The sequence below is a fragment of the Pagrus pagrus genome (assembly GCF_965226575.1).
Source record: "Pagrus pagrus genome assembly, chromosome: 6".
In the NCBI taxonomy this organism is placed as follows: domain Eukaryota; kingdom Metazoa; phylum Chordata; class Actinopteri; order Spariformes; family Sparidae; genus Pagrus; species Pagrus pagrus.
The window spans coordinates 5946298-5964011 of record NC_140190.1 but is presented as its reverse complement, the minus strand read 5'-3'; the positions used below and the strand labels follow the sequence as shown (position 1 = coordinate 5964011).

The window sequence follows — 17714 nt, the reverse complement described above, 5'->3', positions numbered from 1 at the left end:
TGTTTCTACGACTTATATCGTCACTCTACTTCTAAAACATGTTCTTAAAAGTGCAGTAAGATTTCACTTCAAAGACAAATTAAGGTAGTGTTCTCAACACTGGCTGACCTCACCACCAGTACATTATGATACCTGGCTCAAAACAACAAAAGAAAACAAAATTAAACAACATTGCATAACGTCAGTAGTCAGTTTAAACACAAGCAGCAAAGCAAACCTCATCTCAGTGGGGACACGTTGCGTGACAGTTTCTATGACAATCAGACAGGTCTTGAATTAAGTGACTGTACATTTACAATGAAGCTTCTCACAACTTCATATTAACCTGAAAGGTCTACATGTGCAAATTAGTCTTTTGTCAGGAATGAAACAATTCACTGATTTACAATGTTAAAGGTCTGTTCGGATCACAGAACCTGCGTTAAAGTCTACAGATCACCACGCGGGGAACCATGTGTTCATGTTCCCCTGTGACACAAGGCAAGGGCTTCGATTCTCCACTGCTCACTTACAGCGTATGTGCAGACTATCATAATCACAACTACAAGATATCACACAATGCGAACAGCAGATGTCATATCGTTGTGGGTGGTGGGGGGTCTATGACATACTGCAAACAAATGGTGACCTAAACGGTGCCGTAATGTGGCGAGGATGACACGAGCTGGCGTTGGCCCTCTATACGACTGCATTCTAATGTTGCCTATACAGAAAGCACACACTTACACGCACACGCACGACAAAAAGATATTCTGAAGTCAAGTATACAAATCCAGTTCAACAGTTTTCAGAAACAAAAAGACTTGGACTATCAGAGTGCATTAAGTCACTGGTGTAATGTTACCATTTACATGTTCAAACTTGTGTACACTGGTAGAGACAGTACCTATGCTGAAAAACTAGGCATGCATTAGATACTCAACATGTTACTGTTCAGTTTTTTGTCCTGTGACGTCGAGAACCGAAAAAGTTATGGATCCCAGAGGAGTTATGGGCGGGAGCGCTGTGACTGGCCCTCAGGCTTCAGATTAAAAATGGTTTACGCTGCGTATGTAACAGGTTAGGTGAGAGTTTATGGGGAGGAACTCCATTTTTGCCCGTAACAGGAGTGGGATCCATAAAAATCCATCTAAAAACCATCTGTTCCTATCGAGCTCCTGAACACAGAGCTCAGTTGTTTGCATCTTTTAAAAAAACAACCTTTCCAGAGAGATTTCCCTGAATATACAAAAATATACAAAAAAGAAACTGGGGAAACGTCCTTATCTACTTAAAAAAATCATCCACATACGCGACTTGGGGATCTTTTTCTTTTTTCCTTTTCTTTTTTTGCAAGTTGTAAGACTTTTTGGCAGTTTCGTTAACAAAGTAGGCTAAACTACTTTAGAACCAAATTCACATATTGCTAGTTCCAACCGATGACCGGTAGCAGTCAGGTAAGGAGGCCAGATTTCTCAACGTGCAAAGTCGACCGCAGGTTAACCAATAGGAAGCAACATAACAAGCATGTGGTGTAAATGATGTTTTTTTTGTTTTTTTTTCCAGGGACGGTGCCGAGTATTAACAGGAACAGCCGCCTTCGGTGGTCTGGGGCTCCTGCGGTTTGTCCAAATTGATGTTGATCACTGGAGGAGAACGTTAAGGAAGCATTTGGACACATTTGGTATTGAGCTTATTCAGCTGCATGCATCGGCTAATACGAACATTTCTAAAGAGGGAATGGAGGCACAAATTATGGGTTTTGGGTTCAGAGAGCCAAAACTATGTATTTTAAATGGGCAGCAGTATCACTTTACTACCCCTGGATGGTGCTATTTCCCATGAAACTATTTAATTTCTGGACAAGGCATCCACAATTCAAACAGCCAAAATACTCAAGTGGGTCGAAAGAACAACATTTCCTACTAAAGAAATTTAAGTTAATTCGAAAACATAATCTGTAGTCAGTGTATTACAGCAGTTTTTGGACATGGTGATAGATTATCCTAAGAATCCTCCCCTGACAAGTTATTCAGCTCAGCAGGGAATCCTTCTTCTCCATTGTTGGTCGGGTAATAAACTGAGAGTGGATGTTGGCAAAAATCACCGGCACTGCTGTGCTACAATTAAAGCTGATGAACAATGGTGTGTTAATGAGTTGCTGCTGTACAAAACAGAATGATCCTGCAGTGTTTTCTCATTCAGATAAGGTGTTATTCCCAGTCAATCCTCCAGAGCTTCTTTTTATATTTAGCAGTGAGAACAGGGGGCACACCTCCTCTGTATCATGACTGAGAGCTTGTGAATGATCCCATATACGACTGCTGGTGAGTGAGGCAGCTGAGCAGCCTCTTGCTCATTATATTCAGTTTGCTGGTGAACATTATGCATGTACAAGGAGGGGGGGGCTACAAAAACGGTGGCCTACATATTGTATGCAAGTGAGTCTGGAAACAGTCCCGCTGTGGCTTTCAAATGCCCAGCCTACTCTGGCTGTTAAATGCAGCAGTTGGTGTGCGTGTGTGTGTTTTCATGTCATCTTGATGTGGTAGCACAGTCTTTAAATGCAAAAATATATACTGGAGCATTGAATCCCATTTGGGTTGGTTCCCATCTGGGATCTGGAGGCCTCGTCTCAGCAGCAACCTTACCAAACCAAATGAGCCTCAGTCTTGAATATCTTAGTCCTCAGGTACCTGTGTGTGTATGTGTAGGTACAGCCTACAGCATCTCCTCAACAGTGAGTAATGACTTCTGCCACTGTGCCACTAGTAAATGTATTTTGAATATAGTAGAGGTAAAGAAAAGTTAAGAGCTTGTGTTTTTCCTGTATGTGTCCCCTGTGCTTTTTGTCCCCTTTCCCCTCCTGCCCTCTCTAGCTCTACCTGTCCTGAGAGAGGTGCTTCAGGGAATGACGACTGCTGATCTTGATGCCTCTCAGGCAATCGTGTTTCAGCACTGTTTCGGTCATGCTCCACTACGTTCAACAGCTAGTTGCTAACTTTGTGCGTCTGCTATTTAGTGCAGAGCAGGTAGTGTACAGTATACTGCAGCTGGAAATAATGCTGATGAGAGCGGTGAGACTGAAGGAAAGTAGAAAATTTGAACTCTGTTCACTGTATGTTATTTGGATGAGAGCGTCGAGCAGGGGAACATAAACATTGCTACGCCTCTATCCTGATTGATGGTTACCATTGTAGTGACTTATCAGTGACAAGCTAGCCACGCCCTCCCCTGCTTTATCATCTATTCTACTCTAAATGGGACCGTAATATACAAAATGAACATCATGCTGTATTTAAGAAGACTTGATTATCGAATGAGATCATAAACTCATTAGGAAACTGTTCACTGAAGTAATAAATCAAGTGAGAAGTAGAGTCATTTTCTCATAAGCTTACATACAATCAGACGTACAAACCATAAAGGTTTACCTTGAATAAAATCAGCATGATGTAATTTTAGTACTTCACATAAACCCTGCATAATAAAATTCCTTGTAAATACAATTTATCATCAAGTCATGGAGCGGCACCTTCTTTTGACTGCCTTTTTCTGATCAACATGAGTCTGGTGTGATTTATTATGCTTTTTGATTCCCTCTTATTAATACAGATGACCTCAGCACTTATATAGGTCAAGCACCCTCTTCAAGCGCTCTCCCTTCAGACCTGCAGTGGTTATATTACCCAGTGACTCTGTATGAAATTGTTCTCGGAAAGAGCGCAGAAGACTGCGCCCCGTTGGCCCTGACATCCACCATTAATCAGCGTGACCCGTCCGTCCCCAATTTAAAGCTGGCAGTTAAAGGAAAAAAGAGGCTGTACCATGAACGCTGTTTAAATACCGACTGAATGTCGCAAGTGTTGGACTGTTCAAATAAGATTTTACCTGGCTACATGTGTTTTATTTCACAATCTTTATGTCTTTAAATGCTGTTCCATTACATGAGTGTTTGCCAAACATGAAGAAGAACGTAAAATATGCACCGCACCATGCTTTCTGGCTATATAACATGCATACGTCCTAGAATAAGCATATTTCTGCCGTTCTCCCTGTGAAATCAATATTTTTCACAAAGCAATAACAACAGAGGAGCTGCTCCATTAAGTGACACTGTCAGCTGAGGCACAGAGCTACTGAGGAACTGTCATCACCTGCCATCCATCAGCACACCTCCACCTCACGCAGCTCACTCCCACATCCATTAAACCTCATTAAGTCAGAGATAAAAGAAAAAAAAACAGGAAGAGAGATAAAGTTAATTGGCTGAATGTGAGTGATGCGTTTTGAGCAGGAAATATGGCCGACTGCAATAAAAAGCAAAGGGGTGATCTCAACAGTTCAGTCATTTAGTTTATTATTGAGGCTGGACGGGTCCCAGTAAGTGATGGGTGGTCTATAATCGGAGATGCAGAGGGAAACAAATGTCGGCATTCATTCGCCTCGCCAAGGTCAGTGTCTGGTTTATGATTAGGTTAGAGCAGATACATGCTGCGCTGTTCATCTGGACACACTGAAGGAGGAACGACGGTGCTTATATGCACATGGTAAAATCAAAGACAATTTCATAATTCACCCCGTTACCATAGAGATGGCCCCGGAGTTTGTGTGTTGAGGAGGATATGAAGCACTGCTGCCATCAGAGGAGAACCAGTGACTGACAGCGTTCAATACAATTGATTTACTTTAGTTGCAAGAAGCAACAAGGACAAGGACAACTTTATTTGTGTTAGACGACAGCAAAACTAGCGAAAACGACTCAACGCAAGATGATGTAAAAGGCAGTTAGAGGCAAAGTGTCGGTTTAGATGACAGGTCGTGTTTATGTGTGATTTCTCTCGAATGGGTTATTTTTCTGCTACCAGATCATACTTTGTAAATGGACTGGGAAAGCCGCGTCTGTCTCAAAGGAACAGTTCACCAAAAAATTTCTCCATTCTCCTGAACAACTGAATGTTTTAAAATGTAAAACATAAATCAGCTCCATACAGCTAATGCAGCGAGATATAAGATATCAGTTCAAGATACATTCTCAATGGAAGTGATGGGGGACAAAATCAACATTTGTCCCATTGTTCACCTGGGGAGCAGGGGCACGAGTGAGTTGAAGGGGAAGCGGTAAAGGAGGTATAGATATGGAGCGAGGTGAGATGGACTTGCTGGAAGTCATGACTCAGCCAGATCTAAACCACACAGAGACGTGATGCACGTCTTTTCAAATAAATTGAAACTTACTTCCTGAGAATATTATCATCCCAAGTGTCCTTTGCCAATAAACATTGAGGCAGCGGAGTCACTTAACTGTACAGCAACATACACTTTATTAAAAGGCGAGACTGAACGGATATTAAATCTCGCCAATTGGGGGATGTACTGTTTATAACTGTGTATTGTATATGTAGATATAGTGACCCCATGTGGTAGAGCGAGGTAGACTGACCTGCACGTGTGATTTAACATGCAGGGAAACAGCTTGAGAAACTTTTAGTATAATCTGTCTAACTCTTGATGTTTGGGTGGTTTTAGCTTCACAGATTATTGTCTATTAAATGTTAAAGGCTTATCATTGATTTCACTAGCGTTACATTAATATATTTCTTGTAGCGGTAAGGGAGTAATATAACGCGTTATGCATTCCTTGCTCTGTGGACTACAGTAGAAAGGCATAGAAAAAGAGATTTTTGTTTTATCTTGTCATTATCGGCTACATTATAGAAGGTATAGGTCTGTTGTGTTTCACATGACTAAGTCTATAATTATAATATATGTATTCCTATCTCATAATATATCAGACTTTGATCCTTTGCCTGCCTGCTCATCCCTGTGTCCACGGCCATTCGTTTATTTAAAAAGATCTCGGCTATTGAATTGTTCTATAGGGGTTATTTGGGCATTTTGTTGAAAGCAACTTAAAAGTAGTGTGATAAGTAGTATGTTACTATAAGTGATATATGTCCTTAAAATGAAGGCAACTAGTAATATGTAATATATTGCGTTTTAAAAGTAACTTGCCCAACACTGTTTACGACTATCATCTCTCTACGTGCTGTGTATTATGTAAGTGGTTTTTGTGTGAGTGGGCTTTTGCATTTATAGTTGAGTCATGAAATTTTGAGAGTCATAGTGACTCGGACTGCTGCTGTGATAATGGATTTCAACAGTGTTCGTGATGTGACGCTGTCATCTCGGTGGGTCTGTATTATTAAGTTCTTTTCATTATGTGTTTTATCTGCTGTGCTTTTGTTTTTGAGTTATTCTTTTCTCTTTCAAAAAAATCAATAACAACTCGAGGGGGAAAGAGGATAATATAAAACTTCACAGAAGCATACTGCATCAAAACAGTTTTAAATGAACTTAGTAGTTTTAAATGCTTAAATTACAGTAAATTCAGATCTGTAGGGGCCTCTAATCAACATATGGTCTAAGGAGCTGAAAAGCTTTCTTTAACAATACAACTAATCAAAGTGAAGTGCAGATATATTATGCGTGAAAAGGCTCTTAACTGCAGAGTAAAATCATCTAAAAGAGTCAGAGTGTGAAGTGTAGGCTGCCTTATTGTAACCTACGCTGGATATATTTACAGATGTAAAAATCAGTGCAGGAGTGTGTGAGGAGCCCAGACAGCCTGAAGGCTCTTTAGTTTCTGATGAATATTATAGCGAAAATCTTTCTCCGCTGCTCTATTTATCTCCTCTGACATCAGACATAAACACATGCGTCTCTGTGTTGTGAATTATTTTTCAGAGAGCATATCGAGCTGAATCACTCCTCGATGTAATCAAAACAAATAAATTCAACACTCTGTGTGCGCGCGTGTTTAAAATTCATAATACCAAAAAATCGAATTTAAAATATTCTGCAGTAGAAAACGTTATTTCCTGAAAGAATAAAATGTTGGTGAAAGAATAAAAGCCCCAGAAAACTCCCCCACAGGTGGAGCTGGGACATGCTCAGCTGACAGCAGCAGATATAAGCTGCCAGTTAGCAGCAGCCCGGGCTGAGACTCCTGTCGCTGGTTTAAATGAGCAAACCTTCCCACCCACTATAGACAAAACTGCAGGCGCCAACTGTCTGACCGACCAGCCGCCCACTCCGGCACTCGTCAGACAACCAGTTCTGAAAAACAGTTTGCCAGAGCGTCATGCTGAAAACACATTTAATTGGACAGGTAGCTGACACCTATTTAAATAGGTGCCGGTGTGCAGAGTTCACGTCTGGAACTCCTTTAATTTAACAGCGAGCAGTGAATGATGCTATCACGCGGAGATTAAAATGAGAAAATGTTTCCTCTGAGCTTCTTAGTATGCTGTTCACATATCATCAAAACAGGGTTTCTTTCATATCATGAATAAAAGGGATTTTCATGATATGTAAATGGGTCAAAGGATACTTCCTTCTTTGCTTGTTTCTTGAATACTTTCCATTCCAGGAAGAGCAGCTGCCACACGCCGAAACAGCTGGAGGGGAAGAGAACAGAAACAGAGTGAGGGCATTTTGACTTTAGACCGCAAGAAGATGAACACAACATGAACACTTACTTTGTCTAATGTGTCTCACACCTGGCCTTTTGATACACAGGTAATCAATGAATTTAAACAAGCTGTGAGGAGCTTCGATTCTTTGTTGATTTTTCTTTTTTACAGCCATTTTCAGAAACATAGAGATGGTAATGAATCTATTTGTGACTATGTAAGATTAACAGCTGTAATATGACGATGGTGAAACAAAGTAAACTTTGTTTTAGTACACCTGTTCATACACCTCGGTCACATGTCATCCTACAGATTCGATTGCTCAGTAATTAAGGTCAAAGGTGAAAAAGATTAAAGTTTGATTTATTAGTCATTTTACAGCCAGGGTTTAACTACAGGATGTTTCTAGGAATAGCTTATTACCAAACTGTGGCTTAAGCATCTGCCACTTTGCTCTTTTTGGTAAGATTACGTCTTCATGAAGAACAAAAGAAATGTTAAAAGTAAAAAATGATATAATAGTGAAAATTTTGGCTAAACACAAACCTAAAACGTCATGTTTACATGATGATTTGGCACATTTTTTTAATGTTAAGCCATGTAATTAGGAGCTCTTATACTTTAGTCTTAAAGCTTAAATTTGCTGACACATCCTCTCAGTAGGGAGTGATGACACAGCTGAACAGTGTGAACACTGCAGCCTTTGGAGGCACTGTGCACTGTTTTTTGCAGGTTTCACACCACTGTGTTCCATCCTGTCCACAGTCCTGAAGTATGAAGGTGAAGAATGGCCTTCTCTGTCTGCACTGCTACTGGCTGCCAGCAACACCATCCACTGACAGACACAATACAGCCTCCCTTCATCTCTCTGCTTATTAACTTAACAGACAGTCGTTGTTTTCCGAAGACAAACATCTGTTAAGAGACAAATCGCTGTTTGTTGAACCAGGCCGCTCCTCTTTGTATCGGCAACCCATACATTTCTCTAAATGTTAGAGTTACTGATTAAACGTCACTAAAAGGAATGAATACGTGCACTATTCAGTCTTGCTGGCTGTGGCAGCATGGACCTACCTAGCAAGAAACAGTCTAACCTGTGTGACATGTGCTTCTGTAGTTATGTATTTTCATGAAAAACAAGGAACCTTTTGTGACCACTAACACTGACATGGAGCAATGTTTTGATAAGTTGATCCTCTTTTGTTTGTATCTTGTACAAACATAAAAGGACACACATACATGAGTACTTAGACACCACACACATTGCTGCTGCCAGTTTCATGATATGCCCACTAATGCACAGGCAGTGGCAGTTATGTGCCTGGAAACGTAAATAAATAAATAAATAAATAAATAAATACTGACTCACTTCCTGTCTCAATAAACATGGTATGATGAACATTACCAGATGCTAAAGCAGTCAATAATTGATCTAATCGGTTTTAAGGTTCAAATGTTAATGTCTTAACATGTCTTTAACCCTTTCATGCATGAATTATTAAATAACAAAGTAATAAGCTTTTCACTTTTAAACAAGTGAAAATCATCACCTGCAACTATTTTTTGAAAAACCAGACGGGTAGAAACAGTATTTTTTGACATAATATTCAACATAATTGTAATCAGATTTTAAAGGTACAGTGTGTAATATGTAGTGGCATCTAATGTAGTTTTCATAAGTATGTGTTATTGAGTGTATAATCACCTGAAAATAAGAGTCATTGTGTTTTCATTACCTCAGAATGAGAAGTTTATATCTAAATAGGGAGCGGGTCTCCGTCCACGGAGGGCCGCCATGGTGCACCGGCATGTAAAACTCACGAAGCAAATGTTGAATTTGAATGTTATTTTTTTGTCATACATCACTGTAATAGCGTAATTGAAAATTTGTTTGGCCATGATGACTGTGTAGTGAAAATCTGTAATCTCATCATCTAACCTATAGGAGGAACCTGTAGTTGCTCTCGACAGAAGACTGTTTTTTCATCCTGTCATGTCCCGTCCGACAAATCACTGCTATCATAACCTGTAGTTCTATTTTCATTCATGATCAGTCAAAAGGCAGAATGACCTGTAGCTCTATGAACAACTTAACATCTCTCAAAACACTCTCTGAACTCACCTGTTTGACGTTGTAACCTGTTTTGGCGCTGGTCTCTATGAACATGACGCTCAGCTCTTTAGCCCTCTGTTCACCTTCCTCAATTGTGATTTGCCTGTGAAAAGAGGGGAATTATCACCAAAACAGTTTACAGGATGTGGACACAAAGCAGAGGCTGCTTTTCTCATATTACCTTCAACAAACAGGCTCTACACAAAGCCACCTATTTGCAGCTAAAGCTCCTGTTAATGTGCGTCAGTGAGGATACACCAGACTTAATTAGCTAATGACTGAGGAGGATTAATTACATTGTCCGGCAACAAATTAATAACAGCCAATTTGCATTACAATTTAATGACTCTGGCAGTGATTGTTTGGCTCTCGCTGTGAAACAGAGACTGTGTCAGGTGTCCATTAACACAAACAGAGAGATCGGTACAGTCCTGCTGACTCCACAGCCCGCACAGCCAGCAGGTTCGTTAAGACGACGAGCTTAAATCAACCTGCCTTCAATGGCTCTTCTGGGAAAACCATGACGTAACCAGTCTGTCCTCTTTGTTCCTCTCCACACAAAGGGAATCTTAAAAATACCACTTCTTTACTTTCAACCTACCCTAAGTGGTGGAACGCCTGTCTCAACACACTCCTGTCGTGCAAAGCATCAAACAGGGCAGCATTATATATACCTAAACCTCTCCTCCTGAAGTAACTACTTTGCATCACAGAGCACAAGAAAGAGAAATCCAGTCTTTAAGAGATGGTAGATGAAGTTTCTGCAGCGCGAACAGAAAACACTGCACCGGAGATGTATTTACATAATAACACCACCTGACAGAGCTGTACCAGTGCCGCTGTGGCTATTTCTGGATGCATGTGTCTGAGTTCCAACTTAAACAGCACCGACAGTTATTCATCATCAGACAGGCAGTTGGCAAGAAAACTGCATAATGGATGTACAATATGTATCATCCAAGCAACTTTTATGCACGCTTGTGGGCTTTTGGAGCTTCAGGGCTGTTGTGTCCTGAAATATGACGTTGGCTCTCAGTTAAGCCACATAGCTCTGCAACGGTATGCAAATGAGGGGGGTTATGTTTTCACCAGTGTTCACTTGTTGGTTTGTCAGCACGATTACACAAAAACTACTGAATGGACTTCTCCGACTTTTGGACAGGAGGTGGGTCCCCTGCTCAGAATCGACCCCATAACTTTTGGTGCAGATCTTGATAAAGGGACGGATCCAGGAATGTTTTCTCACTCTCTTTAACATTGGGATATTGTGCAACTTTTTTGTGAACCTCTCAGGTTTTATTAAAAGGGCTGTTGGGCCTTGGCGGAGGTCTGCTGAGTGCATCCTATTTTTTTGTCATGTAATCGCTCATTATACAAGATGTCATTAAAAATATACTTAACTAGACCGGGTGGTTCTCAACCTTTCTTCTTAAGGATCCTCCAAAACAAAGTGATAAGTACTTGTGATGGCCTAATGAATGGTGATCTTTGATTCTTCACTCAGATTTTTATTTGCTCATGAAAGCTATACAAATATATGATATTGTTAAAAGATTAAATTGATACATATAGCTTACTTTTACAATATCTGTAAAAATAATTTCAGTATGATTTTTTTTGCATTCTGTTCAGCCCTACATTGAAGTGTTAATGGTGTTGTCCAGAGAATTATCACTCCCTGTAGTTGCTCTCTACAAAGCTTATGGCATCTTTAAGTTCCTTATATTGGTTTTATGGCCCAAAACGTCGCCGCTTCTGTTCAGCAGCAGCCAGATTTTTTTTCAGTGAAAAAAGCTCTGGTAAACCCAGTCTGTGCTATCTGCTAGTTAGAGACGAGCTGGTGAACACAGTGGAGCATTTTGCCGCAAAAGAGCCAAATATTTCCCTCAAGAATCAGTGCAGTGGACGTGTAACACATGCACCAGAACTTGCACAAGACAACTTTGTAAGGTGATAACATGCCAATATTGTGTTGACAGCTTGTTGAGAAACGGTCAAAAATATCCAATTATGTAGGTTTAACATAAGCAGAGTCGTATCTATTACGTGGGTACAGAATTATTCTGTGTTATCTGTGTGTTTATTTTGTATACTCAAAGCAATAACAAACATAACAAACCACACATTTTTAGACTAGAGATAGTAATCGTAATTCCCCTCACCAATAAATCACTTCATTCCCTTCATTTTAACACTGACTTTATCGTGTACTGTAGCAGCAGTGTAATACCAAGCAGATGAACAAGACATCCAATCTATACACTGACTTAACAGTTTTAAAAGTCCCAGAGCTACTTCCTGTCAGCGTAGCGCACATCAGGCTGCACTTGGTTGATGCTGCCTGGTGTGCGGTGCTCACTAGATTTTCCTCATGCAGGGCTCCAGGGACTCTGCAGCACCTAAACTGTGCATACTTCAACTCCCTGTAGCACTGAGCATTCTGAGAAGCTCCGCCACGCATGGATGGACAAAACAACAAACCCAGAGAGAGCCCATCTTACAGAGGTGCTCCTTTCCAGCAACTCATAATCAAATTGCACCACATCACAGTGGTGCAATACCCATAAATCTCTGCTTCTTCTCAAGTGATGTCAAAGGTAGGGTTGGATATGTCAGTGGTGATATAGTGTAAGACAATGTAACTAAACTGTACCATTGACTTCTTTTTAGAAGTTTTTTAAAAAGGTTCAGACGCACACACTGCCACCCAGAAACAGATTTAAGATGTCACACTACATTGCCGCCAGACGTTTGATGACTTTGAACTCGTTTTTCAATGTCAGCTCCATTATTTACAGTCCTGTCAGATCATGTGCCAAGTCATTTCATCACACACTGGCATACGATGCACATGCTCTACTTATTCGTTTTCATTTGATGTATGTTTCTACATTGTCACAGAGTGAAACAGTCCCTGCATGTGCAACCACAGTGTCTATATGATTCGCCTCAGTCTACGTTGCAATAAATGAAATAAAAAGGTCAAAAATCCAGATTCAGAATGACTGGTCTGGACACTGCAGCTGGAAACTGGAGCATGAAAAACTACAGAGCACTTAAAAATAGGAAAAAGCCATTTTGATTTTTCTGGCAAAAGCCTGTCAGGCACACGCACACGCACACGCACACCCACACACGCAGCAATTAGGCTGATTTACCTCTAAGAAGAAGCAAAGTAGGAGAGGCGGCTGTGGCGATGTTAATGCAGTAAATAGCCTTCCCTGCTTTACCATGGAACATTTGCTGGAGCTTTTACCTCCAGACCACATTAACACCAAACTAAATTGCAGGTAAATTACCCAAAACATGAAAAAGAGAATGGTTCAGTAGTTTTCGATCAGTGTTTTTCTGGAGGCCAACATTTTCAAAATTATTTCACTTAGGGCATCTTATTCTGTGGATTATTATAAGAGCTCAGCTAGCAAGACAGATTGAGACATAACATAAGACAAAAATCTGTATTTCACTAACCAGCTATCTTACAGTTCACTGGTCAGTCTTAATTTCAAATACTCCTGACTACTTTGTGGAAGCAGATGGGACACTATACTTGCCCAGTTTTACTGCACCACACAATCTCAGTTTCAATGAGCAAAGCTTTTGCCTCTGGTCTGTTGTTATGGCAGCCATCTTATTGACAGATCCTGTGAGATAAATCCTGAAAACTGCCACCACCAGCAGTTTTCCTGCTTTCCCTTCAATCTGAGACACAAGTATACCAAAGGGAATTTCTTTTTGCGGCTCCACATGTTAATGCAGTGGATGTTATTGTCACCGCATGGACAATTAATGCTGACAATGACAAATTAAATGTGTGCATATGTGTGCATAATCTATGCATGGTTACAATAATTGTGAAAAGGCTCTCCTGAACACTTCTACAAACCTGGCTTCAGTCAGGCTGCATATTTGAGGGGTGGATAAAGGCAAGAGAGAACAGCTGAGCATCCACCATCATTGTCTACCATGTCAGCACAGTGTTTTCTTAAGATCACACTAAGATCAGTCAACAAAAACAGAAAGTAGATGGTCAGCTGTTTCAGAAAAATGTGACTCTAGCAAAAGAAACAGACCATAAACCAAAACAGCTGCCCAAACAAAGATAATGGATGTCCCAGAGGACTTTCATTACTTAAGACAGCAGAACAGCAATAAAACAAAAGGAAGATAGATTAATGAGCCACATCAAGTGTTCGTCAGCTTCTTAAGTGTAGCTCAGAAATATACAACTAATAACAACTAATGGAAATACAAAACCCACTGCATATGTAAAAGTAATGTATATGATAAAAGAGTGTTAACTGTGGCTTACAGTCATGCTAACGGCTTTGTGAGAGTATCATTTTGCACAGCAGTGCTTTGAGACAGATGCTAACGTCAGCATGCTAACTTGCTGATGTTTAGAAGGTATAATGCATCTTAGTTTAGCATGCTAACATCTGCTGATAAATGTACTTTAATGTAAACTTCACCAAGGGACAAAAACAGATAATGTGTTTTGTCTACAGTGCTGCGGCAGCAACTACACAAACTACACGTAATTGTTCATTTTTTTAATGTCACTATGTGTTAAAGGTGCAACATGTAAGAATTTTATTTCAACCATTTCAAAATTAACTTAAAATAATCAATAAATGGTGACGAAACAACAGTGTTTACATTATGTTAAAGACATCCATGCATTGTAGGCATTGAGGTAACTAGCTGGTGGCAGAAATAGTTAGCAGCAGTTAGCGGTTACTCTGGTTAAATGCTGCCCCATATTTGCTTGTAATATGAATTCAACAGGTGGCTAATTCTTACATATTTATCCTTTAACTATGTGGATTCAGCTGCTATTTTGGACAGGTCTTTCTTTTTAAAGTGAAATAGCATCTCCAGTGACTTCATGGTTAAAAAAATAAAATAATAAAATACAAAAATTGAGTGCACACACATTAGGGGATAACAGTGGTGCACTTCATTTTCAACACTTGTTAAAGCATGTCAGGATTTTTTTTATACATTTCTTAAATTGGGAAAATGGCCCAAAGCCAAACCAAACTTAATTCTGCACTCTCTGCTCGGGGATGGAGAGAATGGATGGCAGGTTAACAAGGGGGATGTATTCTGGCCATTTTGCGAACAAAAGGGGATAGAGAGGCAACAATAGAACTTAAGATTTGCTCGGTCATCAGGGGTTATTACCATATCAGTTTCACATTTTACTGATTACTTTACATCTGTAATGTAGCTCAAGCAAAGATTTAATGCACTCATGCATGTTGGCACAATCACAGAGGCCATGGTATGGTTCAATTCTCCCTTTATTTTTCTCATTAATAGATATTTCTATACATTTCTGCTTCATATCTTTTCCTTAATACCCTGCTTCTCCAAGCAGTCCCTTTACAAATCAATTTCTTTTTTCTTCTCAGCTTTATTAAACATCCTGTTTCATCAGCCGTCTTTCCCCTCACCACACCACACATCAGTTATATATAAATACATACTGTATATGTATATATGACAAAAGAATTCCCTCTTGCACACCAGGAGGGTAAATCACTGATCATTTTCTCATTTCAAAGCAGTAAGAGCAGCTGAGTTGTTCAATGTTCCACCACAATCACTACAACAACATAACATAACCGTTTATGCTAATGAGTCTATTCATTTTGATATTTGATCCATAAAGCTGCAAACATTCCTCTCTCATACCTGTCTCAATATAACACTCAGGTGGTATGAATATTAAATTCAGATGGCAACATATTGAGGAGTTATTGGTGTCAAGACAGTCAGTTCTGTCTCATTAATATACAGATTTATTCAGCAAGACACTCCGACATCTAATCAAATCATCACTGCGTAGGGGAGCCTGTGGAGGCAGCCTGATGTTTTTATCGTGTTTTGTTCTGGAGGTATTGTTCTCTAAACGTTTTCTGCAGACTGACAGACTGACACTTTGCACATCACGGTTGCCATGGTGTCAAGACCTCAAAGGAAATGCTGAGTAAAAAGTAAAATGTGATACCAGCGCGGACATCTGATTCAGCAGTAACTACATACCTCTTATCTGCCAGGTCTGTTTTATTGCCGACGAGCATGATAATGACATCACTTCCTCTCTCCGTTCTCACATCCTCGATCCATTTTGACGTCTGCTGGAATGAATTAACATCTGTTTAAAAGAAGGGAAGAAACAAAGCAGAGTCAAATTAAAGAGGCTGTTTGTGAAACTGCAGCGACATTCAATGCACTGACACCTCTCCAGCTGTTACCGCTCCAAACACAACCATTAACATTTAAACTGGATTTTTACACAAACACGCTGTTGTTTTTATAACAGCTGGCAGGAAATAATGAGAAAAATGATGATATAAAATGAGTCAGACATTATGCAGTACATTGTTATTGATGCAAGAAGATACAGAAAAAATCCAATGTGGTGGATGATATTAAAACAATATCAGCTATAGGTGATACTGCATGATATACAGTACTGGAATCACACAATAAATCCTCTGCTCTGCTCTGTAGCATGTTAATGTTTTTCTTCTTGACCTTGCCACATCCACTGAGTATGCAGGCTTTCTGGCATGCAGGCTAAGGGTCCTATTATACCCTCGGACTGGGAGTTTGATGAGACACACAAGACGTGGGTCTTTTTCAAAGTGAAAAAAGAGCATGGATTTGGGGGATGGTATCCAATATTTTACAATAAAACCGGGAATATTATTCAATTCCTGAGGGCAGCCATGTTATACTACGTGCATTTGCTCTTTTAAAAGATGAAATAGAAGCCACTGACAGATTTGAGGGAGATTAATGTCACTTCCTGTCATGTTAACAACACCAACTGGAAATAAATTATGTGGTTTTAAAAAGGTTTTAGCTATATGGAGAAGCAAGGGCCACCTTCTACATACTACTGTTGAATGCTACTGTTTCACTGTGCTAAGTCTCATCTCACAGATAAATTATTACCCATAAGTTACTTATGGAAAATATCAAGAAGTCTCTGATATTATATGATATATGATATTTGTGAAATCTCAACTTGGATTTCAGTGCTCCGTCTATCACCTGTTTGACAATGAGACACAGTGAAGTTGAATTCTGCCTACTTGTGTTGACAGAAAATGGGTAACTTAAGCATGATTAGGAAGACAGTAAATGGGCCAGCAGCTAATTGTATGAAATATTTCATAAAGAACACTGACTTGTTATGTCGTAGACCACCACAGCCACGGTGGAGTCCCGTATATAACTAGGAATGAGGCTCCTGAAGCGCTCCTGTCCCGCTGTGTCCCAGAGCTGCAACCTCACCTGGGGTTCAGAGAGAGAAAGCTGAGGAGGCTGAGAAAGTCAGAGAGCCTGGAAACAGAAGGCTCCCTACACACACACAAGCTTACACAACACACACACTGTCATAAACATTTACAGTAGGATATGCGTCTGAGTGTACAAAACACAATAACCACACTCAGGCGTTATTTATGTGAGTGGACTCATAATGATGTTTCCAAGGTCGTACTGCTGTATGAAAGATCCCTCAAGATAAATATTATATTCATCTACATATCAGAAGCCAACGTTTCAGTGCATGCAATATTGTAGTCATGACAACTTCTGAAATATGTGTAGAGCTACTGCACTGCTGGTACATTACAATCATTTAACATCTCTGTCATGAAACTGTACAGCTCTGAGTGAGGATCTTACCGTTCGATCTTCCAAGTACATGGTTTTCGACAGGAAGTCAATTCCAATTGTGGCCTAGTTTAGGGAAAGAAGATATACATGGATCAACGTCACTGTAAATACCTCGACAAGCAAAGAGCAGAGTATTTACTGAGGAACTGAATAGTGCAGAGTTCACGATGCAGAGGGTGAAGAGGAGGAAGGAAGACTGTAAGATCCATAGTTCATGGTTCATAGAGCACGTCAGCTCTTATCGTGCAAATATTCAACTTCAATATCAGGACGACTGTATTTTTATTAATATATTGTGTATATTGTGCATGGGTCTTACACTCAAATGGGCTACTTCTCGGATCATCCCACATTATCCATTTATAATAGCAATCTAATCACTCCCTCATTGTGTCACAGGGCAGATGGCACTGTGTTCCCTCTTCAAAGGATGTTTACTTTCCGCAGCC

At 40.0% G+C, this 17714-nt stretch overlaps 1 protein-coding gene across 2 annotated transcripts in view; it reads right to left on the bottom strand.

Annotated features, from left to right (window-relative positions):
• rab6ba (RAB6B, member RAS oncogene family a) overlaps positions 1 to 17714 on the bottom strand; it is a 51521-nt gene continuing 33807 nt past the window's right edge. Inside the window, exons 3-8 of one of the 2 annotated variants that reach the window (XM_084356169.1) lie at positions 17275 to 17328; positions 16773 to 16899; positions 15619 to 15730; positions 9577 to 9670; positions 7373 to 7439; positions 1 to 1625 (exon numbers count right to left, since the gene is read on the bottom strand). In XM_084356169.1, coding sequence (XP_084212295.1) covers positions 1561 to 1625; positions 7373 to 7439; positions 9577 to 9670; positions 15619 to 15730; positions 16773 to 16899; positions 17275 to 17328 — 519 coding nt within the window. In that variant the 3' untranslated portion in view covers positions 1 to 1560. The remainder of the gene's footprint in view (positions 1626 to 7372; positions 7440 to 9576; positions 9671 to 15618; positions 15731 to 16772; positions 16900 to 17274; positions 17329 to 17714) is intronic. The other variant, XM_084356170.1, reaches the window with a different exon arrangement.